Source organism: Manacus candei, unplaced genomic scaffold (assembly GCF_025592945.1).
Source record: "Manacus candei isolate 608988 ecotype Guabito, Panama unplaced genomic scaffold, ASM2559294v1 h1tg000057l, whole genome shotgun sequence".
NCBI classification, from domain to species: domain Eukaryota; kingdom Metazoa; phylum Chordata; class Aves; order Passeriformes; family Pipridae; genus Manacus; species Manacus candei.
Genome location: NW_026138105.1, coordinates 875,672 through 898,437, shown reverse-complemented (window position 1 = coordinate 898,437; position 22,766 = coordinate 875,672). Strand labels below are relative to the sequence as shown.

Here is a 22,766-nt window from a genome sequence, read left to right as displayed (position 1 = left end):
ACTGAGCCCTACCCTGCAAAGAGCAGGGGCCAGGCTGCCGCCCTGGGCAGACAGCCACCACCCACAGTGCCCTGTGACCCACACACCCCAAATGAGACCCAATGCCCTCTATCTGGGGTTTTCTGGGGTTTTTTGGATAGATCTATAGAGACACCATGGGTTAGTTCAAACTGGTCTTCAAAAGGTACGTGAGACCCATCAAATCTGTTTCACCCATGTCCTGCAGCCAGTTTATGATCTGCACCAGCTCTGGGAGGCTCTGGTTACACCTGGGGTGTCAGAGCCTCAGGGGAACAGAGACAGGCTTCCAGCACTTCCCCACTACAGGAAACCGGTACTACCAAGGGCACAGGCGATGCTTAGCCAGTGCTCAGCATTCCCAAGCCAGCAGCCCCCTGCCCACACTAGCCGTGGGGCACGTGGAGCAGATCTCCCATGACTATGGTTTTTGGGCTGTCTCAGAGAAAGCTCCCTTTAATTCTGCAGCTTTTTCCTGGTTCCAGCACCCTGGCAGCTCTGGGCAGGACTAGGGACATGCCTGCCAGGGCTGGAGTCTGCCCCAGGCTGCCCAGGCAGGAAGTGGCCCTGGCCCAGCACAGAGCTAAGGCCACATTTCACTGCACTGCAGCTGGCTCTACCATCCTCTCCCTGTGTGTACACTCATCTGTCACATGCATGCACATGCATTTTTGTTAGCCCTGTTATAATCCCTCCCAGCACAGGAGTGACTCTCCAGGAGCTCTGGTGTGACTCCCACGAGGCACTTGGTAAATCCCTCCCAGCCTCAGCATGACCAGAAAGGTTAGTGGGCAGCACATGGCTCTTCACTACACAAACTGGTCACTGAATTCATGCAAGACACGAGACCAGTGCCAATGGTTAGTGCCACGTGCCCTTCCCATGGCATGACATGCTGTCGTGGGGCAAGGGACAGGGCAGCCAAACACAGGGGACCAAGAGGTGACAGTGACTTCTCCTGGCTAGCAGATGCAGGAAGCACGCAACAGAGCCATGCACCACAGACACAGCATGCATTGGGGAAATACACCAGGCAGGAACTGAGGGGGTTTGGAAGCCAGCGTGCTCCTCCAAACCAGCTGGAAGTGCACTCCAGGGAGGCAATGTCAGGCACCGGCACAAGGAACACGGAGGCACGATGACACTGGGACCGTCCTGGTGAATGGTGTTCCTGGGTACCTCTAGATGGGAGACATCTGGGCTAGGCTGGGAGACCTTCTCCCTGCCTTTGACATCCTCTTCCAGTCCAGGAACTACTTTGTCAGTGTGCTGGAAGGAAACCAGGCCTTCGTCTTCCATTTCGCTCTTGTCTTTGTCCAGCTCGGGCAGGCTTCGTGAGATGTCCTCAAAGGCTGTGCCATGGAAGTCACTGATCACAGTGAAGTCCACCTCTGCTTCCAGGCTGGAGGTTGAGCTGACCGTGATGCTGGAGCACTTGCGCTCAATGGCCAGGTGGTTGTCCTTCAGGAAGACTGAGTCCTTCTCCTGGTCAGGCTCCTCGTCGCCGGTGTCGCTCTCGGGGGCCCTGTGCCGAGGTGGTTTAGGTCTCTCCTCGGTGCCCTCCCTCACACCCGCTCTCTGAATGAGACACAATGTCGGAGAGAGACGGAGCCCATGAACACCATGTGGCAGCGCTGGCAGTGCTGGCAGGGGCAGGGGAGTAGGAGGAGGAGGAGGAAGGCTGCAGCAAACATCACAGAGTAGAGTCAAACACAACTCAAGCATGGAGACCGAAACCTTTCTGACAGCAGCGGCTTTGCAGCGGGGTGGGGAGAGAAGGCTACTCAATTTGATGGTGCCAAAAATCTATTGCTAATTAATCATCTCAGAAAGGGTCAGTCACACAAGAAAGCTCGGCCAGCTTGGAGGCACATCAGTGCACCAGTGGAAGCAGATGGATGCAAAACAATGGGTCTGTTAGGAGACATTCAGAAGGAGCTCAGATGCTGGGGCTATTGTATATCAGTGACTCAAAAAAACAAATGAGGGAAAGAAAGAGAGAAGAGTTTGAAAGAAAAGGGCCCATCAGCCAGGCACAGTGAGGGAGAAGGAAAGTAGTGTGTTAATTCCACTGAACATCCACTTGGCCCTGCAGAGCATCCTCACCCCAGGGTGAGGACCAGCCCCACCAAAGCTGCCCACCAGCTGCCCTGGGGTGAGTCTTCCCCACTGATACCACCTCCCCCTCCAAAGGCCTCAGAGGAGTCTCAGGGGTGACCTGACTAAGTGTCTGGTCAGTGTAATTGACAGCATGGTCAGAGCCAAGGGATGTCCTCCCTCCATCAGCTCTGCTCTAGACACAGACATACCTCTCAACTCCACCATCAGAGGGTATGTATCCCCTCGCCACGCTTTGCCATGAAGCCATGGGAAATCTAGACCCAGCTAGACTCAGTTCTCCCTTAGGAAGACCTCTAAGCCCACTAATCCCAGTGGAAACCCACCTCCTGACCTTGGTCCCAAGTGTTTGTAGCCAGAGCCATCTCCCCTATGGGCCAGGCTGTGCTGGCACACCCTTCCCTCAGCAGAGCTGGGAGGTTGAGAGGTATGAGAAACAGGGTGTCCAAGAGCCCCAGGAGGAACACGCAGACACATTCGTGTGTGTGTGTCTGTATCAATACATACAGAACAGCCCTGCAATAGGAGCGGAGCTGGCAGCACAGCCCTCGGCTGCACTCATACTGCAGAGAGAAGTACTTAGTAAAACAGCACTGAGACCTGGGAGACCATTGGAACAGCAGTCTTTAAATTCTCTTCTTTCAGGCTGGATTTTACTGATGGGTCAGATAAATCCTTTTCTCTCCCATTTAGTTCCTGAAATTTGCTCTGGATTAGAGAAAAGGGTTAGTTGTAAGGAAATGAACTCTGCAGGAGCTGATCTAGCACCCACAAGAACAAAGAAAGCTACTTCATCACCCAGCCACCAGCTTGCTGAAGACAAGGGAAGGGTGGGGAGGCTGGTGAGCCAAGCAAGAAGGGGTATCAACGTAGGAAATGCAAGGGTGAAGCTGAAAGCATGGACACGCTGCTGCCGAGGGGTGCGTGCCCGTGACAGTCGCAGCTCCTTCAGCCACCCACCGTCGCCCTTTTCGGCTCCTGGACATAAAGCTTGGCTGCCTGCTCTTGGGTTTAGCGAGCGGCATTCTCCAGGGAGCCAAAATGTTCAGGGATCGCAAAACAAAAGCTGATGAACCAACCGGGCAGCAGGTCTGCATGCAGCCAGTAAGCCTGACCACACACACAGACAGAAAGGACAGGGATGCAAAGCGCCTGCTGTCAGTCAATGGATGTGTGAGGAGCCACTGGACATAGTCAGAGAGCCACAAAACATGCGCATGAATGTCCCATTCGGACAGTTCATTGGAGTTACCATGGCCTCAGCCAGGGTGAGCTCGCAGCCAGAGTCAGGGGAGGCCAGATCAGCACTGTCTTCTTTGTGCTCCAGATCAACAGAGAGATCTTCCTTCAGGGAGTGAGGCTGGGAGATGTCTCCTGAACCAGCCCCTTGCCCAAGGGCCAAGGAGCTCACACTGGACACAGGTTCCACCGCTGGTGGTGAGGCAAGGTAGGTGCTCAAAGGCATGTCCTGTGCCAGACCTGTCTTCCCTTTCACTGATGTCCCAGCTTCAGGCACACGCTCTTGTCCCTCCTGGGCCTCCCTTCGCTCCACTTCATTTTGCTCGAACATCTTTATCTTGGAGGCCACAGAGGTTTTCCCGTAGCTCTTGCTGTCCTCCCAGCTTCCTGGGGCCACGTTGACATCTCTGTGCCCCTGGGACACAGCACCTGCCTGCCCAGCCACGCACACCAACGACTCAGGCTCTGTTTGATGTGTCCCACCACTCACTTGCAGCTCTTCTCCACCTTCATGCACCAAGGCAGAGAGCCGGAACGTCTCACTTCCTTGGCACAATCCTAATACAGGGGACTGGAAGTGTGAGACGTCAGCAGCTTCTTTGGGAAGAGAGTCATTCTGCAGTGGTTGCCCTGGAGCTAGGTCACTGGCCCTGGTGGTTTCTCCTACTGTTGGGCTCCTGCCCTGCAGATCTTGTCTCACATTAAACTCTGAGTCCCAGTGTGGCTCCTGTGCTTTGGGATCAGCAATGTGAAGCAGCTCCTCAGCCATGGAACCCTCTTGGGGCAGGTCTCTCATGATGGCCTCTGTCTGTTTTTCTGGTTCTTCTGCTTGGGGTGGTAGCCCTTTCACACCAGGGCTTTTATCTTGGGGCAGTTCTTCCATCTCACAGCCTTCATCTCCAGTCAGCCTCCCTGATGTGGGCCCCAAACCTTGGAAGAACTCTTTTATCATGGGTTTCTCCTCCTGCAGTGGCACTTTGGGGGCAGGGACTTTGCTCTGTGCTGTGGCAGGGTCCATGTCCTGAGCCACCTCCCTGGTGGCTGTGTCTCTGACCTGGACTGACTCTGCTGCAATATCTGTGTTTTGGGGTGGTTCTGCTGCACCAGGACTTGTTCCTTGTTGTGGTTTCCATGAGGTAAATCCTGTATCTTGGTGTTGTTCTGCAGATTCAGGATCAGTTTCCCTGGGTAGTGCCACCTCCACGGAGGGGCCCATATCCTTGGGCATGCCCACCCCTCTCACAGGGCTGGTGTTCTGGGACAGCTCTGTGCCCTTGGGCTTGGTGCCTGGAGCTGGATCCACAGGGACAGGGCTGGATTGCTGGGGAATGGGTGGAGGGGCAGGAGCACTGGGTTTATTTCCCTCCAACCCCACAGTGTGAGCATGGCCTGGCCAAGACACAGCTGAGAGAGGAGACTTGGTCTCTATCTCTTCCATCTGAAGAACCACTCTGGCACTTTCCTCCTTGTCACCATCTGCTCCCAAGAGCTCCTCCCCTGCTGTGCACTGTGCTGGGCTCCCTCTGTGCTCCTCAGCCCCGTGGCCATCCCCTGCCAGGCCACATGGCTTTAGGCCTCCCACTGGGCTCTGCAGCTCTGTCTCCTCTGGTCCCACCTCCTGGGAATACAGCAGGGCTTCACTTCCTGCAGGTGCTCCATAGCTGGGCATCCCAGCAGATGCTTTCTCTGGCTGCAGGGACAACTCCTTCTCCCACCCTGAGAGGGTACGTCCCACCAGGTTGGTCCTGTCACAGCCCATCCTGGGCTGCTCTGGTGCTCCAGTAGGTTTTCCAGACACTGCCCTGTGTTGGTGACTTGCTGAAGAAGGGGGTTGGAACCCTTCTGCTGCAGGTGTTGCGTGCCCAGATCCCTCCCTGGACGTGTTCACTGTGGCTTCTGGTATTTCCTCCAAGCCAAGCCACTCACTGGTGTCCAAGACAAGTTGTGTTTTACTGTCCTTCTCCTCTCCCTCTGGATCTCCTAAGTAGATGATCCTCTGGGTCGCAGAAGTCTCTGAGCTGTCATCTCCAGCCTTCACTTTGGTTTTCAGGAGCTCTGTGGCAGTGCCTGGCACTCTGGCCTCCTGTTTCCTGGAGGCTGCAGAAGCATGCTCATTGGAGAGCACCTTGCCTTCTCCCTTGGGATGCTCTGGTCCTAAAATCTTGGCCCTTTGTCTCTCTTCAGGCTGTTGACAGGGCTTGGGCAGCCCCGGCTCACCACTGGCTGCTCCTTCACCCTGGGGCTCCTTCTCTGTGCTGTCAGTGGGCAGATGTGCTGTCTCTGGACTGTCTCTGCTTTCCTTCTCATAGATCTCATCCTCCCAGACAGACTCAAAATCCTCGGGACTGGCAATCATTTTGGTTCTCTTCCATGTGTCCAGGGCTGCAGCTGAAGGCTCTTCCTGGCCTGTCACTTCCTTGGCTTTCCCTACTGCCACCTCCACCTTCAACAGGCTCACACTCGTGTTCACCTCCGAGGTACCTGCACGTGATTCTTCCTTCTTGACTCCCAGAGCTTTCCTCAGAGCTACTGCTTCCAGCCTAGGGGCTTCTCTCTCTATAAATACCCAATGCTCTGAGCCCTGCATTGCAATTGGAGCAAGAAGAGTTAAATGCATCAGACACACCGCACCCAACTGCTGCTGGCACAAGTAGCACGGCTGGTCTGCCTCACACAGCAATGGCTACGTCATTATTATTATAATTCTAATTAGTAGTATTAGTAGTAGTGTTCTCAATGTTATAGTTGAAACAGGGTCTATACAAAGATCCTGGTAACTTGCTGAGGGAGATAGGGACTGAAAATAAGGGGCTGATGCCATGATAGGGAATAAGCCACTGTCTCCAGCTGGGCCCCCCTGTTTTCAGCTGGCTATAGCAATTCCCAGGGGTGAGATTTCATTGGAAGCAAGGGTCTATGTTTTGGGTAGCTTCACGCTCAGCTTCATCCACGTGCCCTAAGAATATGTCAGACTGCCAACAGCATGAGCAAGGAAAGAAACCACCCTTAGCCATCAGAAAGGCCCTTTCCCCTTCCTACCAGATGCTGCAGCTCAGATTCCCCCCAAAGACCATCCCTCCTTTCCAGCTCATCAGGGACATCTCCAGAAGCCATAACTGAGCAGAGGTTTCCAGCAATGCTGAAACCAAGCAGTTCAGAAAATGTAACCTGTAAAAGGTTACCTGTCAAGTGTAAAAGACCACAGGTTTGGCAGCTGAGACAGGTATAGGGGCTGCAGCAAGGACCAAGCAAAGGCTGTGAAGAGTCCTGCATGGACACAGCATGGACACAGCAGGAATGTGGCACACCACACCATGTATCTGTGATGTTGGAGGGGGGATACCAGGTCACTGCTGCTATGGACACCTAGTACATCCCATGTTTGTCCTGCAGGTCAGCAGAAGGCTTCACGAGTGCCAAGAACGAAGCACTGTTAAAATCCAGCCACTTCTGGAACAGCCAGTAGAACGTAAACCACAGAAATATAGTGGCAGGAGAACGTGTGCACCATGAGGCAGCCCAGCGGCCTCTGCAGCTGCCCCAGGGAGCACACATGGGGGCAATGCTGGGGGCTCACCGTGGGGCTGGCACTGCCCATGGCACAGCCTGCCCAGGCAGAGCTGCCTGCAGCAGAGGCAAGGATGGCCCTTGGGGGCACCAGGATGCGCTCCAGTCCCAGCGAGAGGGCTGGCTGCCCACTCCCTGCTCAAATCAGGAACAATAATCCATGGAAATGTGAGCCATGACCCATTCAGGAAGAATGTTTGGAGCAGTTGCACTCAAAATGGAAACCTAGTGACTTATACTGGATAATGGGAAACACATGGGCAGAGGGGAGCAGAGCCAGAGGGAAGGTAAGAGAAGATAACATCAGAAGAGAAAGAAAGGAAAACCAGATACTAGTGGTAGGGCTTCCACAAGGAAATAGGTGAAAGTCCCTGGCAGAAAAATGCCATTCCCAGCTCCTGCCTTCTTTACCAGCTGCCAAAGGAAGCACAGATCCCTCAGCACAGTGCCCCAGGTATTGCCCTGCAGCACCCTGCAACAGCCCCTCTGTCTGTCCCCATGCCCTGGGCTTTGCCAAGAGCCTGGTAGCCCCTGAAAATCCCCCTGAGTGCCTGCAGAGAAGCACACAGGGGGCTGTGCTGGGGTACAGCCTGCTAGTCCCCAAGTAAACACCCAACCCTCTGAGGACACGGAGGTGCTGGCTCCTTGCAGTGCCAGGACAGTTATGGGGTTGGCCCTGTGCACTGCCAGCTGTGCTCCTCGCAGGGCAGGAAGGTCACTCTCCTCCACTGGTGGCAGATGGATCCTTGCCAGGGACTCTGCCATGGCAACTGCACCCTGCCATGGCCAGGCCACCCTGCTGAGCAGCCAGGTCTGAAGCAGACCCATCCCTCCCACCTCCCCACAGCATCGCTCGCATGAGCCTCTCCCATATTCCATCACGGTGTGCTCTCAAGCACCATCTGCTCTCCAGGTCCCTTCCTCTAGACCTGCCCCCAATGCAGATTTTGCTTCTTCTTAGTCTGCGGAAATCACAATAGAGCGCGTCGGTGCCTTTCACGAGCACCAGGTTGCACCTTGGATGTTCACAGCCAGGTCTGACCTGTAACGGCAGCATCATCCCTAACTGGGCAGCTTGCTGGGCTGCTGGGATGCCCAGGCTGGCTTCTGGTATTCCCTCAGCACATCCTTCCATTCAGCAGCAATGCTCATGGGCAACTCAGCCAGGAGACTGCTCACTTTCCTGAGGGTGCAGCAGTTTCTCTCCTGCTCCTGCCCTGTGGTCCCATTGCTGAACCTTCTCTCAGCCAGGACAAGGATGGACAGGTTGTGGGCATACGTACAAATTTCTTCAGCAAAGCCCTCTCACACCTCTTCTCCAGCTGCAAACCAGTCTTTTGGAGGAGACCTTCCCTGGGCAAAGATGAATTTCTTTGGGCTGCTTCTCTGAGTTAAGGCCTGAGATAGATCAAAAACTCTGCTGAAGCCTGGAACAGTGTCTTCATCCATGACAGCACCTCTTCACCAGTAAGGAATACCCCAAAGCTTCAGATTTATTTCTAAACCAGCTTCCTTCTCCTCAGACTCTTGGGTGAGCCCAGTCCAAGGGAATAGTCAGGTATTCTGTGGTGTGCGGGAGTAGTTGACTGAACTCTGCTCTGGAGGGCTCAATGCCAGCTCTGGCCACAGCTCTGGTTCCACAGCTTGTGACAGCCCTTGTGTCTCCAGAGCCTGAGGACTCTTGGAGCAAATATCTGGATACTTGGGCATGTCCTCCAGCAAAGCAGAGAACTTGTGGAGCTTTGGAGGTCCATGGGCTGGCAAGACAGAATATGTGCCAAGGCAGAGCTGAGGCTCAGAAGTGATGATACTGGGAAGGGTCTGTCCATAGACCAACCTTGACTTCCCAAGCGATAATTTACTTTCACACTTCCCTGCCCTCTCTCCCCTCAAATCATCTGCTCTAGAAACAGGAAGGCCATTCCCACTGTGGCCTATGCATCACAGGAGAGTAAGCTGATAGAGTGGGAAGAGGTGATATCAGGGAGCAGAGACAGCCTTTGCCCCTGCCAATGAGGGCCACAACCTGGGAGAGCCCAGGGCATGCAGGAGGCTTCTCCCTTCAGATCCTTCAATGTCTCTTCTGTTCTTTGCTCTCAGAAGTCTCAGCTCACCCAAGAGGAAAGCACAAGCCTTGTGGCAAGAATGAGGGAATCTGAGATGTTGAGACAACACACTGGACTGTTTTACCACTTGAAGCTGGAGAGGCTCCTGGCACCTCACAGCACAACATTCCAGTCCTGCAGCAGCAGTGGGGATAGAGGGATGGAGGGAAGGGTCAACATGTATGGCTAGGGGTGATAGACTGCTTAACCTCAGTGGGCCTGAAGCCCATGGGAACTGAGGGACTTTCCGGCTGTCATGAGAGATCCAAGCTCTGCAGATGTGCTGTCCTCATGCCATCACCCTCTTGGGGCCATGAATTCCTCATGGAGACCACCGGTCAGGGGAGGACAAGTTCCCACATATCAACTGCTGAGTCTCAGCCACTGATGCCTGGAGAGAAATCACCGGTGAGGCCACCATGGCACTTGTAGATGGATACCTGGCACCCCAAGGGTTTCCAGGGAGCAGAGGACAAGACTCTGAATCCAGAGATGTGTGTGCACCTCACTTCTGCTGTTTCTGTCCTCCAGCTCTGAAATACTGGCACACAGAGAGTGCCAGCAATGAACAGGAGACACTGCTGCAGAGCCCTTACTGAAGCCCAAGGCTGTGCCCAAGCCTCCCTCACACCCATCTGGGGACTGCTCCAGTCAGCCCAGGTTCAGGTTCTTGCCCATGCTGGCAATTTCTGCATAGACAACGGGCGATGACAGGGAGCAAGAGTGCACTCAGCCTTGCCCCTGCCCCATCTGCCCCCTCTCCCACACTGCCTCTGCCCCTCCCTGGGCCGCTCAGGCCGGACGTGCTCCCCAGCACCACTGGGCCAACCCTTGGGGCCTGCGGCCAATACACCAGAACCAAGGCTCAAACACCAGCTTCCTTCTGCTCAGTGAAGGTACCACTCTTGGTCCCTGAAGGTCCAGGAAAACACCCCTTCATCTGAGATAAACTGGCACACAAGCAATGCCAAGAGCCCACGCTCCTCACCCATGGGTACCACGTGAGGACATGGATGGCAGCATGACCCTGCTGTGCGCAGGGATGAGTCCAACACACCTGATGCCTCCAAAGATGCCCCTCTTCAGGCTTCCTGGGCCCAGGGAAAGCACAAGGGATTGCTAAGAACAGCTTGAGGCTGCCTGCCTGGACCTGGAGCAGCCACCAACAGAGTGCCTGTGTCACTGGGTCACCCTTGCCTTGGGACCCTCAACAGTGGGCTCCAGCATGGCCCCACACCCAGCAGGGCTGCACTGGGAGGTCTTTCCAGGGCCCCATCTCACATCCCAGCCAGAACAGTCAGGGGAGCAGGTTTCACCAATAGCCCTGTCCTGTGAGGGGTCCTGCCCGTCACCAGAGAGGGGACCCACCCTGGGGGGCAGCAAACAGCTGCTCTGCTAAGAGGGTACGAGCCCCCTTGGCAGGCCGGGGACTCCCACAGTGACAGGGGCAGAATGTGAAAGCAAGAAGTGGGGGGAGAGAGGATAGTGACAACCTCAGGAGAGGAGACAAGGCTTTTCTGTGTGAAAGACTCCATGCTTAGGGAAGGTCCATGCTCTGATGCAAAATCATCTAGGGTGTCCTCTTCCATCGTCTGTGCCAGCACGGAAACCCCAGCACCCATGGGGAGAGAGAGAGACAGAGAGAGACAGAGACAAAGAAAGAGAGAGAGAAAGAGAGAATTTGAGAAGGAATGAAGGAACAAAGGGTGGGTAGGTGGGTGGATGGATGGGTAGATGCATGGACAGATAGACAGACAGAGGTCACAGCTGTGCCAGCTTTAGATGCTCCATTCACATCTCTGCACTTGATATATTTGATAATAAAAGAGATGTGGGGTGAAATCCCTCTTCCTCTTCACAGCCGAGCATTTTGATGAGGGGGGGCACGAGCCCACCCTGGAGCCCTCGGTCTCCGGTCGTGCTGGGCACCAGCAGGCACACAGGCATGTCCCAAATCCCCTGCAGAGAGACCCCAGCCCAGCCACCCACAGTGCCCCAAGCCCTCCCCGCAGCCCAGCCCCATGGCAAGGCTGTTTCGGGGTGAGGGGCAGCCAGGGCAGAGCAGCCTCTCTGTGTGGCACCCACCCTGCCCAGAGCCATGCCACTGCTGCGGGCACAGAGATGCCCCTGGAGGGGAGAGCAAGGAGGAAGGGTCCCTGCCAGGGAGAGAGCATCCAGAGTGGCAGTGGGGACACTCTTGGCACACACTGCCTGCACCAAGCCCAGCAGGACCACAGGCCACAGAGCACCCAACTGTGCCACATCCACATCACTCATGCAGCACTGGGGGCTTTGTCCTGGCACCCCAACTCCAGCACCCTCCTATCACTCCCATGGTCCCAGTGCAAAGCCAGCAGGCAGAACACCCAAAGGGGAAGATGTGAATGTAGAATGCCAGCACGGCACCACTCACCCTCCACCTCCTCGCAACACCCAGGTCCTGCTGCTGAGAGCACAACAGGGCACCTCTGTGCAGGTGCCTGGTCCCACTCTGCTCGAGACACCCTCAGGCAGAAGCTGCACCAGCACTGCCCTGCAGGCTGCTGGTGTGAGGGGTGAGGAAAACCCCATCTCATGGGCCAATAGAGCCACAGGTACTCCCAAAACACCCCCAGAGGAAGAGCTGTTCAGTCCCCTACAATGCCCAGGCACACAGGGAGATTCCTGCCAGCAGTGTAAAAATGGTTAGTGTGATGCAAAATCTAGAGACACCCCTCCCCGCACCCTGTGTCCCCAGCATGGCACTCCCACTCGGGGTAGCACAGGAGCAGAGCCCCAGAGCTGAGGGACACCTCCCCACCGGATCCTGATCCCCTCTGTAAGAGAAGCAGCAGAACAAACCTCACTGGCCTTTTCAGGTGTTCCCTTTGGTGTTTCATCCTCATGCTTGGGTGAGGAAGAGGCTGGTGAAGAAGGCAGCCTCCTGTCCCGGTCCCTGTGAACCAGCTTGCTATTGGGCTCCTTCAGGGTCCGCTTCAGCTCATTAATGCTGGCCTGATGCTTCAGCAAAACATCCTCTGGCTTGTCTAAAAACTTGGGAAGGAGAGAGGAAAGGAGCAGTGATTAAAGCAGCAGCCAAGGCCAAAGGGATGAGCAGGGGCACTGGGAGGGTTTGTTCACCCTGGGCTAGAATTTAGTCTCAGTAGCCAAATGAGGAGCGTGTAGGAGACCCCTGGTCTGCAGGTCTCACTGCGGGGGGAGCAGCTCTTTCACTGCAGGAGGCAGCAGAAAGGCAGCATAGAGCCAAATACACATGGCAGGGGAAGGGCATGGCATGTCCTGGCAGCATCTTCAGGACTCCACGTTCTCCTGGCTGAGGATAAACTAAGCCTCCTGGAGAGGAGAATGGGCTCTCCCTTGGGATCAGCAAGGGATGGGGCCCCGTTGGAAACACCAGTAGCCTCCTCTGCTCCTCTCTGGCACCAGGCTCAAAGGGAGCCCCAGGCTCTGTCCCAGCAGGGCAGGTGACCAACATTTCCAGCAGAGCTGCTCTGAAATGGGCTCTGCCAAAGGGCTGGAGGTCAAGGCCTGGGCAGGGATATCCAGCATGGATCCAAGCCTGGATCCCCATGGACCAGCCTGGGGTGGGTGGGGTGGGTCTGACCTGCTGTGGAGAGAGGACAGCTCAGACTGTTCAAGTGCAAGGTGGGGTTCAGGTGTTAGAGCAGGACATAGCGAGGGCCCAGGCGCCAGGGTGGCCCCCTCATCCTGCCACAGAGGTGGGCAAACCAGCTCCGAGCAGGAACCCTGGTTTCTGCTTCCAACCCAAATTCAAACCTCTTCTGAGGTTTGAAAGGAGGCACCTAAATACCTCCCTAGTACCTCGTCAGCAACAGCCCAGAGACCCATGAGAGTCTCAGGAAAAAGCCCACCAAATTTTCCAGATCCCAAAGGCTCAGCACAACTCAGGAAAACTCCCGACCTGGACCCACATGTGTGAGCCACGGAGAGCTCAAGTGTGCCCACCTCTGGGCTCAGGGTGTGCCGGGCCGGGGCGCAGCACATGCACATGCAGTGGGGAAGCAATGAGGCGGGTGGGGGGGCTGGGACCAGTGCCCACTGCCCACTGCCCTGGCGGGGTCTGCCCCTGTGGTGCTGAGCAGGATGGTGAGGCTGTGTGGTGCCAGCGTGGACAACCACATCATATAGCCATGCTTGCTCCCATCAACAGTTGCAGCGAGGATCTACATCCCACTGTAACTGGAGGGGAAACTCCCAGGGAGCAACTGTCGATTTTAGGCCAGGATGAATCATTCCTGATGGGGCCACCAGGGACATGGCAGTTTGTACAGGGAGGGCTCAGCTTCCCTGTTCTCTGCTCAGCCCATTCTCAGGGTGGACAGACACTGGGTGGGTGCCAGTGCTGGCCCCTTGGGGCAGCTCAGAGCCCCTTTGCCCCATGAGGGTGGGATGGCAGCTGCAGCGCTGTGGGGAGCCCCAGCCTGGCTCTCATGGGGAGTGGGGGGCTGCAGGAGAGCGGAGCCACCAGGCAGGGCGGTGATGAGTCAGTTTGGGTCAGGCAAGAGCAGAGCGTGGGTCAGGGTGGCAGCGGGAGCGATGGGACCAGCTGCACAGGAGACACAAGGCAAGGTTAAGGCAGGGTCAGTAACACAAACAGAAGCCAGGTCACCCCAATGGGCCAAGGCCTTCCTGCCCCTGAGAGGGCTCACAGGTAGGATCAGGACCACCTTACTTAGTGGGATAGAAGATGCCACACGCGCTGGGCTGATCCCCAGCTGTCTGTTCATTGGGCTCCTCCAGCACCCAACCCCCTGCCCGACGCATCTTGTATTCCAGTAAATAGGGTAACACATGGAGTTGTTTTGGGAAGGATGGACAATATGATGCACCAATGAGGACTAAGATACTCCAGACAGAGAATACCTCCTGCTTGTGCCTGGGGGTTGTTTCGTGCTCCGGCTGGCAGCAAAGAGAGGGTTAAAAGTAACCAGCAGGTTACGAAGGAATTTGTCACAAACATCACAGTTAAGTTGATGGGCTGGTAGGGACACCCTCTCCCCTCGAAGTGGGGCTGAAATGGGCTGGGACAGCCCAAGGACCAGGGCAGGCAGTGGGTGGGCTGTGCACGGGCAGTGGGGGGAATGAACGGGCACCCATGTTCCTGGCCTGTCCCCATCCCCATCCCTGTCCCAGACCGGGACTGTTCCCAGATCTGGCCCTGCCTGGGGAGGAGCCTTTAGATCACCTGGAGGGCTCTGGGGACTCAGTTAAACCAAACCCCTCTGACCGCCTCACTTCCACAAGTGGGGCCAAGAGCCATATCCCAGGGGTCCCACCAGCCTGGGGCTCAGCTGACACAGGCAGGGCTGCAGGGTACTGTGCACCGAGGTGACCCTTCCTGCCTGCAGCCCAGCCCTGCTGCCTGTGCCTGGTCCCCTGTCTGCCTACCCCTCAACCCCCACCCTCCTCTGCCCACCTCGGCTGTACCTTCAGCTCCTTGATTTTCGTCGGGGTGGTCACCTCCTCATCCTCCATTTCAGACTGCCTCCTGCTGCCAAACTCACCGTCCTCATCCTGCTTCTCACCCTCCGCCCCAGCATCATGGTTCTCGCTGACGGAGGCTGGACGTGAGAACTCTGCCCGTGGGGGAGAGCCTGGGTCACTGCAGCCCTGCCACCCCCATTCCTCCCCCATTCCCCCACCCCCTGCCCCTACCCTGCTAGCTCTTACCTGGGGATCAAGGAGCCCCAAACGCCCTGCAGCAGGGACAGATGGTCCCAGGTGTCCTAAGGCACAGGGAGCTGGGGGGAAGGTGTCCCCAAGCTGCCCAACCCCAGCCCTGCCATATCCCCCTGCTCACACACAATCTCAGCAACCACTTGGGGTGGGGATAGACCCTCTGCCATGGGGATGCAACTGGGGACAGCCCCCAGAAGGAAGCCCAATGCTGCTGTGACCCTGCTCAACTCAATGAGGCAAAGTAGAACCGAGCCGAGCAGCACCCGACTGCTCCCGCCAGCGGACCAATCTCCCTCCCCCTCCCCAATTTGGGGCATACCTCCATCAAGGCTGCGAGACATGGTGTACCGTTTGCTGGAGGAGCGCTCGAAGAACGGAGCTGGGCGGTCGATGAGGGCACTGGCCTGTCGCGTCTGCGCCTGCGTCCGCCCACTGTACCGAAACTTGGAGCCCATCACCAGGAAGCCCTTGGGGGGTGGCTCTGGGGACACCAGCCTAGGGGTCAGAGGGGAGGAGGGGCATCAGCAAACCCCAGTCAGGCCCCCCGGCACTGTGCCCCACATGTACCCACTGCAACAGAAGCAGAAGCATGTCTGCCTCCCAGAAGGGAGGCCGGGAGAAGGTGTCCTCACCTGAAGAAGGTGTGATGCTCTATGCAGACCTTCCAGAGCCGCTTGGCTGAGCGGTGGTTGGGCAGCTTGAAGCCAATGGTGCTCTCAAACTGTTCATACTTGGGAGAGACGGATATAGGCTGTTACAGGCACATCCTGCCCTAGGGGACATGATGGGATAGGACCTTGCCAAAGCCCTCAGGCTCCCCTGGCAGGAGCCATGACCATACAGAAAAACCCCAAAAGTCTTCTTCAAAGCTGTGCTGGGAAGGTCCATGCCACCCAGCAGGGTGATGGGATCACTGCCCACGCCTCTGGCCTAGGCACTTCCCTCAGCTGTAAATGGCTTTTCAGTGCAAGATGAATTCCTCCAAGAAACAAAAGCTTTTACAGCTGTTTTGGTGTGAGGGTATCGCTCTCCCTTTCAGATGTGCTGCCATTCCAGCCTGTTGGAAGACCCGGGGGGAAATGCATTCTCCCACCAGTGCACATAGAAGAGCAAAAATAAAGTCTGAAAATGAATGAAAAAATCTCCTGATGTTTTTTTTTGTGAAGACACGCCAAAAATGGCCCTCAACTTCCCTTCCTGGGCAAACTCCCCACAGCAGCAGGGTCATGTTGTATGTCAGGTAGGGATGGGAACCTGGGGCCCCTCAGCTGCTGAAGTCACGAGAGCATAGACAAGAAAATCCACGCCACAGGAGATGTGCTCTCTTGGACAGTGTGGTCATTCATGTGGGACCCTTGGGACAGAGGCTGGAGCCAGGTGAGGACATCCCCACTATCAGCCCCAGTGCCCACCATCAGCCCCAGTCCCACAGGACAAGCACTCTGCTGTGTCCCAGGGCTGCATGGGCACCTGGCACCCACCTCACCCGGGCGGATCTTGATGTAGAAGTTGCTCCTCTTGTAGGAAATTTTAAGGATCTTGGGCCAGGCGAAGCGGTTGATGCGCAGCCGGTCCCTGTAGATGAGGAGGCCGTTGGCGCAGACGCCCAGCATGATGTCAATGCCCTCTGAGTCCTGGAGGAGGGAAGGGGACAGGAGGGAACAGTTCAGTTAGCGAAGCAAGAACAAGCCTGGCCAATAGTGCCGTGCTCCCTCCTGCTAGGTGCTACGGGGGCCCTGAACCCCAGGTTGGTTGATCTCTGGAGCTCCTCTGGTCCAACACTCAGAGCCACCTAGAGCCATGCCAGGAGTGTGTCCTCACTGAGCCTTCACTCTGGGAGGAAGGGGTGGGCAAGAGGGGTGTGCAGGAGCAGGGTGGGATGGCGCTGACCACGGCTCTGGGAGCCCCATGGCCCCATACCTTGGCGTGGTGCAGGTCCACCCCGTACATGGAGAGCTTCTTGGCATTCTCCAGGAAGTGGACCTCTGCTTCCCCAGGGGTCATTCCGCTGCAGGGAAACAGAGAGGGAGACACGTAGGCAGGTGCCCCACCAGGTGAGGGTCAGCTCTCCGGTGCCATCCCCTCTTGGAGCTCACCGGTAAGTCTTGTGCAGCTCCATGATGCGTTCCTCCAGCTCCCGTGTCTGGTTGGGGGCGAAGCGGAGCTCACTGACATAGTTGCCCACGTGCTCTTCGGTGTCGTGGTCGCCCAGCTCGGCCTGGACAGCGTAAGAGCCCAGCAGGGCATGGGTGACGAAGGAGCAGGGCAGGCGCCCCGTGATGATGTCTGCACGGAGCTGCAGGCACAGGTAGTATCTGCAGGAGGGGGGAGAGGGTGAGAGTAGGGTGAGGGCATGTGCCCCCTGAGCAGGCTGGGGCTACCTGGGAGGGAGACGTGTGCCCCTCAATGCAGGCCGGGGCTCCCCAGGAAGGAGGTGTGTGGTCCCCACCTTGTGATGTCCTCTGTGAGCTGGGCAGGGTCTGGAGGGTAGAACTTCACAGTGAAGGCAAAGTTCCAGGGCCCACCTAGAGAGGGGAGAGGGCAGTCAAGACAGCACCCGTGAGGCTGCACACAGGGTGTAGAAGCATCCATGCATCCCCTAAGCCTGGCACAAGGCAGGGACAGGGGGCTGCAGAAGCTGCTTGGAGCACAGCCCTTGGGATACCAGCATGACCTGGTTAATCCTTCCCAAACGGCTGGGGAGAGAAAAGCATCACAGCTTCAGAAGCCATCAGCTCCTGATCATTATCACAGCATCACTGTCACAGCAAAAGCCTCCTGTGTCCCAGAAAATGACACCTTGGATTATAGGTGTCATTTCTGCCATCCCAGCAATGCAACATCATGGGCAAAGGCCCCAGGACGTGTCCCAGCAAGGACCCCCACTTTTTCCCCCCGTCCCTCTCCTCCCTGCTCAGGGCAAGTGGTGCTCAGAGAGGCACCATGTCTCAGCTCTGGTGGCACAGATGAGGTCCTTTGCCCCCCAGCGCCTCTCATGAGTAAGAGGAGAGGTGGGTAACACTTAGCTGAATGAGCATCAGCATCCCTGTCCCCAGGCCAGCTGGCAAAGGTCCTCTCTAGAGCATGTGAGAAGGGGACACACTGTAGGACAGCCACAGCTGAGCTATCCTGGAGCTCCATGGGATACCCCAGGGCTGGGAAGGATGCACCCTCCCTGGGCACTTACTGCGGATCTGCTTCTTGATCTCCTTGGAGGGGTCCAACCAGTTCTGCAACAAGGAGACAGCTGGTCAGGGGGGTCCCCACCATGCAAGGGGCAGCTGTAGAGGGACCCCGCCGTGCTCACCTTCTGGCTGTCTGAGTCACAGAAGGTGAGACCGAAGTAGTCCTTCTCCAGGAGGTTGAGGTGCTCGCACACCATGTCAAAGAGGACCTGGCCTCGGGCGTGTTTCTGTCAGAGACATGGAGAGGCTGATGGTGAGCTGGCTCAAGGGAGACCCTTCAGGTGACCCCTAAAAGGTGCTCTCATCTGGCAGTGGGTTTCACCATGCCCCATCCCTGCAGCCCTGGGATCACCTGGGCTTTGCACCACTTTGGGGACACCCAGGTGGTCCCTGGGCTGCAGGGATGGGCTGCTGGTGGTAGCAGTGGTGGGATTCCCAAGTAGAGCATGGACAAACGAGAGCCACTAAGAGCCCAGGCCATGTGCAGCAATGGAGGGTACCCTTGGTATAAACAAATCCCAGAATGGTTTGCGTTGGAAGTGACCTTAAAGATTGTCTAGTTTCACCCCCCTGACATGGGCAGGGACACTAGACCAGGTTGCTCTAAGCCCCATCCAACCCAGTCTTGAACACTTTGAGGAATTGGAATTCCCCTGAATTTCTCTTTGTTACTGGTGGCAGTGAGGCCCAGGCTCCCTCATGGACACTGAAGAACAACCCTTCCCACGTGTGTATCTCCCCGATTTCCAGCCTGGTAGCTCCCATCTCCAATCTCCCCCCTCCAAGACATCCATTTACTGGAGCAACTTTACCAGGTGCCCCCTAGGATGGCAGCACAGCACAGCAAGCAGCACAGCACAGGCTCCTGCTTGCCCTCCAAAGCTTTTCCAGTACTTGCCATCAACTTTCCTGGGTCTTCTCCCTCCTTCCAACTTGGGTTTGAAGGTAGGGGCTCACCCATGGCACACGCTGGGGTGTCACACTGAACAGTTTTACTCCCCCATTTGATTTTGACTGAATTAAGGTTTAATTAAAACATAGGAAAAAGGCACAACTATTCCAACAGCGTCTGCCAGAAAAAAGAAGAAATGCAGCACTGGACTTTCTACCCCTAACCCTGTCCTCTGTGCCCCAGATGGCTTTTTTGGAGAGCAGCACCTGTCTAAAAGTTGACCCCATTCTTGGGCAATGTGGCAAGGGGTATTGCTCTGCTCTGCTCTGCCAGCACCTGTGACCTGAGATTCTCCTGGCATCCCCGTTTGGTTGGCTAGTGCTCTGGGAAGAGCCAGGGGAAAGATGACCCCACTGGGGCTCATGAGCCACCCTTGTGCCCTGTCAGCTCCTTGAGGTGCTCTGCTCCTTTCCTCCTTCGGGAAGTCTTTTATCTTGCTGCCAACTCATCCTTCTACAGCTCTGTGAACAATTTTACCACTAAAGTGACAGCCAGGGCTGCTGGAGCACAGAGATCAAAGGCTCTGCTGCCTGTGCCATGGGCAGGGACATCCCCTCCCCCGGCTTCCTCGGGATGTTCCCTCCTCTCAGGCAGCCACACTCCCTACATTCATCAATCCCACGCAGCTGAGACCTGGATCAGCCAGGACCTGCATACAGATCCTCTCCATGCAGCCGGCTTCAAGCTACTGACAGCAAACACCCGGTTACCTACTTGCCACAGCAAGGGCAAAGGTCTCCCTGGAAAAGGCTCTCAGATTTCTTCTTCTGAACAACCTCAGCTTTTCATTTTTAAGCAAAGTTGCTAGTCCCTAAAAATGTCCCTCCCTCCCTCCGGGCTCATGGCGCACATTGGAGCAGCACTGCCTTCTCAGCCTGCAGGCAGGAGACAGAAGGAAGTGCTGGAGATGGAACAGCTGCTCCCTCCGTCCCTCACTGCAGGCACTGCCTGGTGTCTGTCCCCTCTGTCCCTCCCTGCCGTGACACCCACTACCAGGGAACAGTGCACACCCACGTACACCCGTGTGTGCCCATGCCATGTGCCTGTGATGATGCCTAACGAGCGGGTGCCCTCAGACCCAGAGAAGGGTGCTGGACCACCTGCCTGTGCACCCTGCCCTGCCTGCATGCACGAAGATGCAGCCACAAGGATGTCCACATGTGTTCACTCTCATGTGCACATGCACACACGTGACACTACCTCGCCGTGTGCTCACTGGCCCACCAGCTCCATGGGGAGGGACAGCAAGGGAGAAGAAGATGAACACAGAGAAGATGGACACAAAACCACCTGGGGCAGCCAGGAGGGCCCCTGCATGTCACCTCCTTTGCACCGACACGTGTACAGATACCCGTGTGCACACAACCCCTGCACACATGGGACAGCCAACACACCGTGCTCTGGAGGTGCCGCAGCCGGGCTGGCACCAGGTGTGTAGTGCACGCACTGTCAGGCAGAGCTCTACCCCCAGCCATAAAGTTTCCAATTTAGACATTGTTTTTTGTTGTGAGTAGCTGCCAAATTTGCCTTCACTGGGCTGAAATTCCCTGCTGGGGTCTGTCTTTCCAGATTTTTTCCTTATGTTGAAATTTCAACTTAAATGGCTATTTCTGTGGATACTTTTCCCTAGGAGAGAGGTACGACAAAGCTACTTGCAAGAGCCCTGACATGAGGACTCGCTGGGCTGGGCAGATTCCCTGGGCTGAGAGTGTCCCCTCCTTGGTGCTAGCACAGCCACTCAAAGCCAAGACTCACCTCCACCTCACACTCATACTCGGAGGCATCAAGCAGGGTCACCCTGCACAGGGCACTCTTCACTTTCTTGGTGGTTTTCTGGGGTGACTTCTGGGTCTTGCTGGGGGTTGTTTTGTCAGAGAGCCCATCTGTCTCACTGTAGTCCTTGTCCTCCATGTCTGTGCCCTGGAATGGGGAGACACAGAATGTTACCTGGCACCACCGCCAGGATGGACACACAGAGGGGGAAAGCCCTCCACAGCAGGCAGAAGAGGGCAGCTGGTGGCAGGGAGGCTGATGACCTCTTAGGAGTCCTCAGTCGAGCCTAGTTTTCCCAACCCACACTGCCAGCACAAGCCAGGTCCCTGGAAAATGGTCACCTGGGGGCAGTTCAGCACCCAAAACCTCCTTGCCCGACAGCTCAGCTCCCTGGCAACTCTGCAGCCAATAGCGGGTGCGGCTGCTGCTCCCAGCCCTGCCCAGGGCAGCTCAGCAGGGGACACGGGACCACTTGCTCCCTCCCTGTGCCCCGACCTGCACTGCCATTCCCAGCCCCGTCAGCATTCCAGGCTGCCGCATGGCTCCTTCTGCCTGTCCTGCCCTGCCTGCAAGGAGCTGTGTGAGCAGCTGTGCAGGCAGCTGGCAGAGCCACCACCACCCTGGCTGGGGGGGCTCCCCTCCAGTACGTTCCCCTCGGGCACAAGGGATGTGCCCACTTCACTGGGCTCCTGCAGCCCCCGCACCGCAGCAAGGCCACAGTGACGGACAGCAGTGAGCGGTGGCACACCCTCTCCTCTGCTGCGCCTCCCCCTCCTGCCTCTCGTGGCACCCGTCCGTCACCCACTCACTGGCTCCATATTTCGGGCATCGGACTGTGCCCCGGGCTTCTCGTTGGCGTCGCTGTCCCGGCCGGTGGGGTTGGGGGCTGCGGTGGGGCCGTGGGCAGCCGCCTCCAGCTGCTGCTGCGGAGCCTCTTCCTGCGCATTCCTCACCTCCGACCCGGGGCCCGTCTCCGTTGTCATGGCTGCTGGTCACCTCGCTCTGCCACCGCCACCCGAGGAAGAGACAGGAGGGGTCACTGGGGTCACACGGGCATGGACGACGTTGGCTAGGCAGCCAGCAGCTGGGATGCCCTGGCTGCACGGGAGCCTTGGGACAAGCCCATCTCTGCCCCACTGCCTGCATGCATGGATCCGCTGCCAGACCCCGGCTCCCTGTCCACTCACGGATCCGCTGCCAGACCGGGGCTCCCTGTCCATGCACAGATCCACTGCCAGATACCAGCTCCCTGTTCTTGCATGGATACTCTGCCAGACCTCGGCTCCCTGTCCACTCATGGATCTGCTGCCCAGTGACAGGGACCCACCACAGGCAGGGCTTGGCTCACGCCCCATCTCTGCACTCACAGCGGGCAGTGAGGCTGCCCTGACCCCCTGCTCCCCCCAGCCCTGCACCCATAGGTACCTTCACTCATGTTTTTTAGCAGTGGGAGGAAAAACAAGGCTGTGAGTCAGGGGAAAGCCTGCACTGACAAAGGAAATGACAAACATATTCCCACGGTCGGCGTGGGACCCTGTGGAGCAGCGAGATTCCTGCCTCCAGCCCCAGCTGCCTGTCCAGTGCATGATGCAAAAACAAACCCAGGGCCAGGAACAGCGAGGGGAAGGTACTTTCCATGCCGGGGTGCTCAGCAACATGTTTTTAGAACATTTATGTTTTTGAAACCTTTTATGCCAATGTAGTGTGGGCTGGCAAGAGCTCCCGGGATGATCCATGCACCAAGGTCATGGAGCACCCTCTGGACCATCACCCACCTGTCACTCAGGCTGCTCAGGCCCCACCAGCTCCCCATCAGTCTGTGCAAGATCAGCTGGGATTACCCCCATTGGAGTGTCCGAAGGTTGTGGTTGGACGAGGCAGCTCAATCAGAGCATCTCCCTGGGGTCACATCACCCACCCTGCCCATGGAACAGCCACACCAGCAGCCCTGAGTAATGCCTGCAGCACCATAAAACCTGCACTTTAGAGGAGTGTGTAAGCCCACACAGGATATTTCTGATCCCCATTCCAATTCCAACCCCCTGCCATGGGCCGGGACACCTTCCACTAGACCAGGTTGCTCCAAGCCCCATCCAACCTGGCCTTGAA

The 22,766-nt window shown here is 56.9% G+C and overlaps 1 protein-coding gene across 16 annotated transcripts in view; it reads right to left on the bottom strand.

Annotated features, from left to right (window-relative positions):
* Positions 1–22,766, bottom strand: part of EPB41L1 (erythrocyte membrane protein band 4.1 like 1) — a 69,838-nt gene that overhangs the window by 10,153 nt on the left and 36,919 nt on the right. For 7 of the 16 annotated variants that reach the window (XM_051803229.1, XM_051803224.1, XM_051803228.1 and 4 more), the window contains 16 exons: positions 21,467–21,659; positions 20,640–20,804; positions 18,055–18,159; positions 17,935–17,977; positions 17,197–17,272; positions 16,844–17,062; positions 16,668–16,755; positions 16,229–16,381; positions 15,380–15,477; positions 15,067–15,242; positions 14,496–14,644; positions 13,932–13,967; positions 11,889–12,080; positions 10,541–10,639; positions 3,389–5,956; positions 1,198–1,596 (listed from right to left, as the gene is read on the bottom strand). In XM_051803229.1, the coding sequence (XP_051659189.1) occupies positions 1,198–1,596; positions 3,389–5,956; positions 10,541–10,639; positions 11,889–12,080; positions 13,932–13,967; positions 14,496–14,644; positions 15,067–15,242; positions 15,380–15,477; positions 16,229–16,381; positions 16,668–16,755; positions 16,844–17,062; positions 17,197–17,272; positions 17,935–17,977; positions 18,055–18,159; positions 20,640–20,804; positions 21,467–21,640 (4,740 nt within the window). In that variant the 5' untranslated portion in view covers positions 21,641–21,659. Of the gene's footprint in view, positions 1–1,197; positions 1,597–1,620; positions 2,845–3,388; positions 5,957–10,540; positions 10,640–11,888; positions 12,081–13,931; positions 13,968–14,495; positions 14,645–15,066; positions 15,243–15,379; positions 15,478–16,228; positions 16,382–16,667; positions 16,756–16,843; positions 17,063–17,196; positions 17,273–17,934; positions 17,978–18,054; positions 18,160–20,639; positions 20,805–20,920; positions 21,012–21,466; positions 21,660–22,766 lie in introns of those variants that run through there. The other 9 variants (XM_051803239.1, XM_051803240.1, XM_051803234.1 and 6 more) reach the window with 8 other exon arrangements.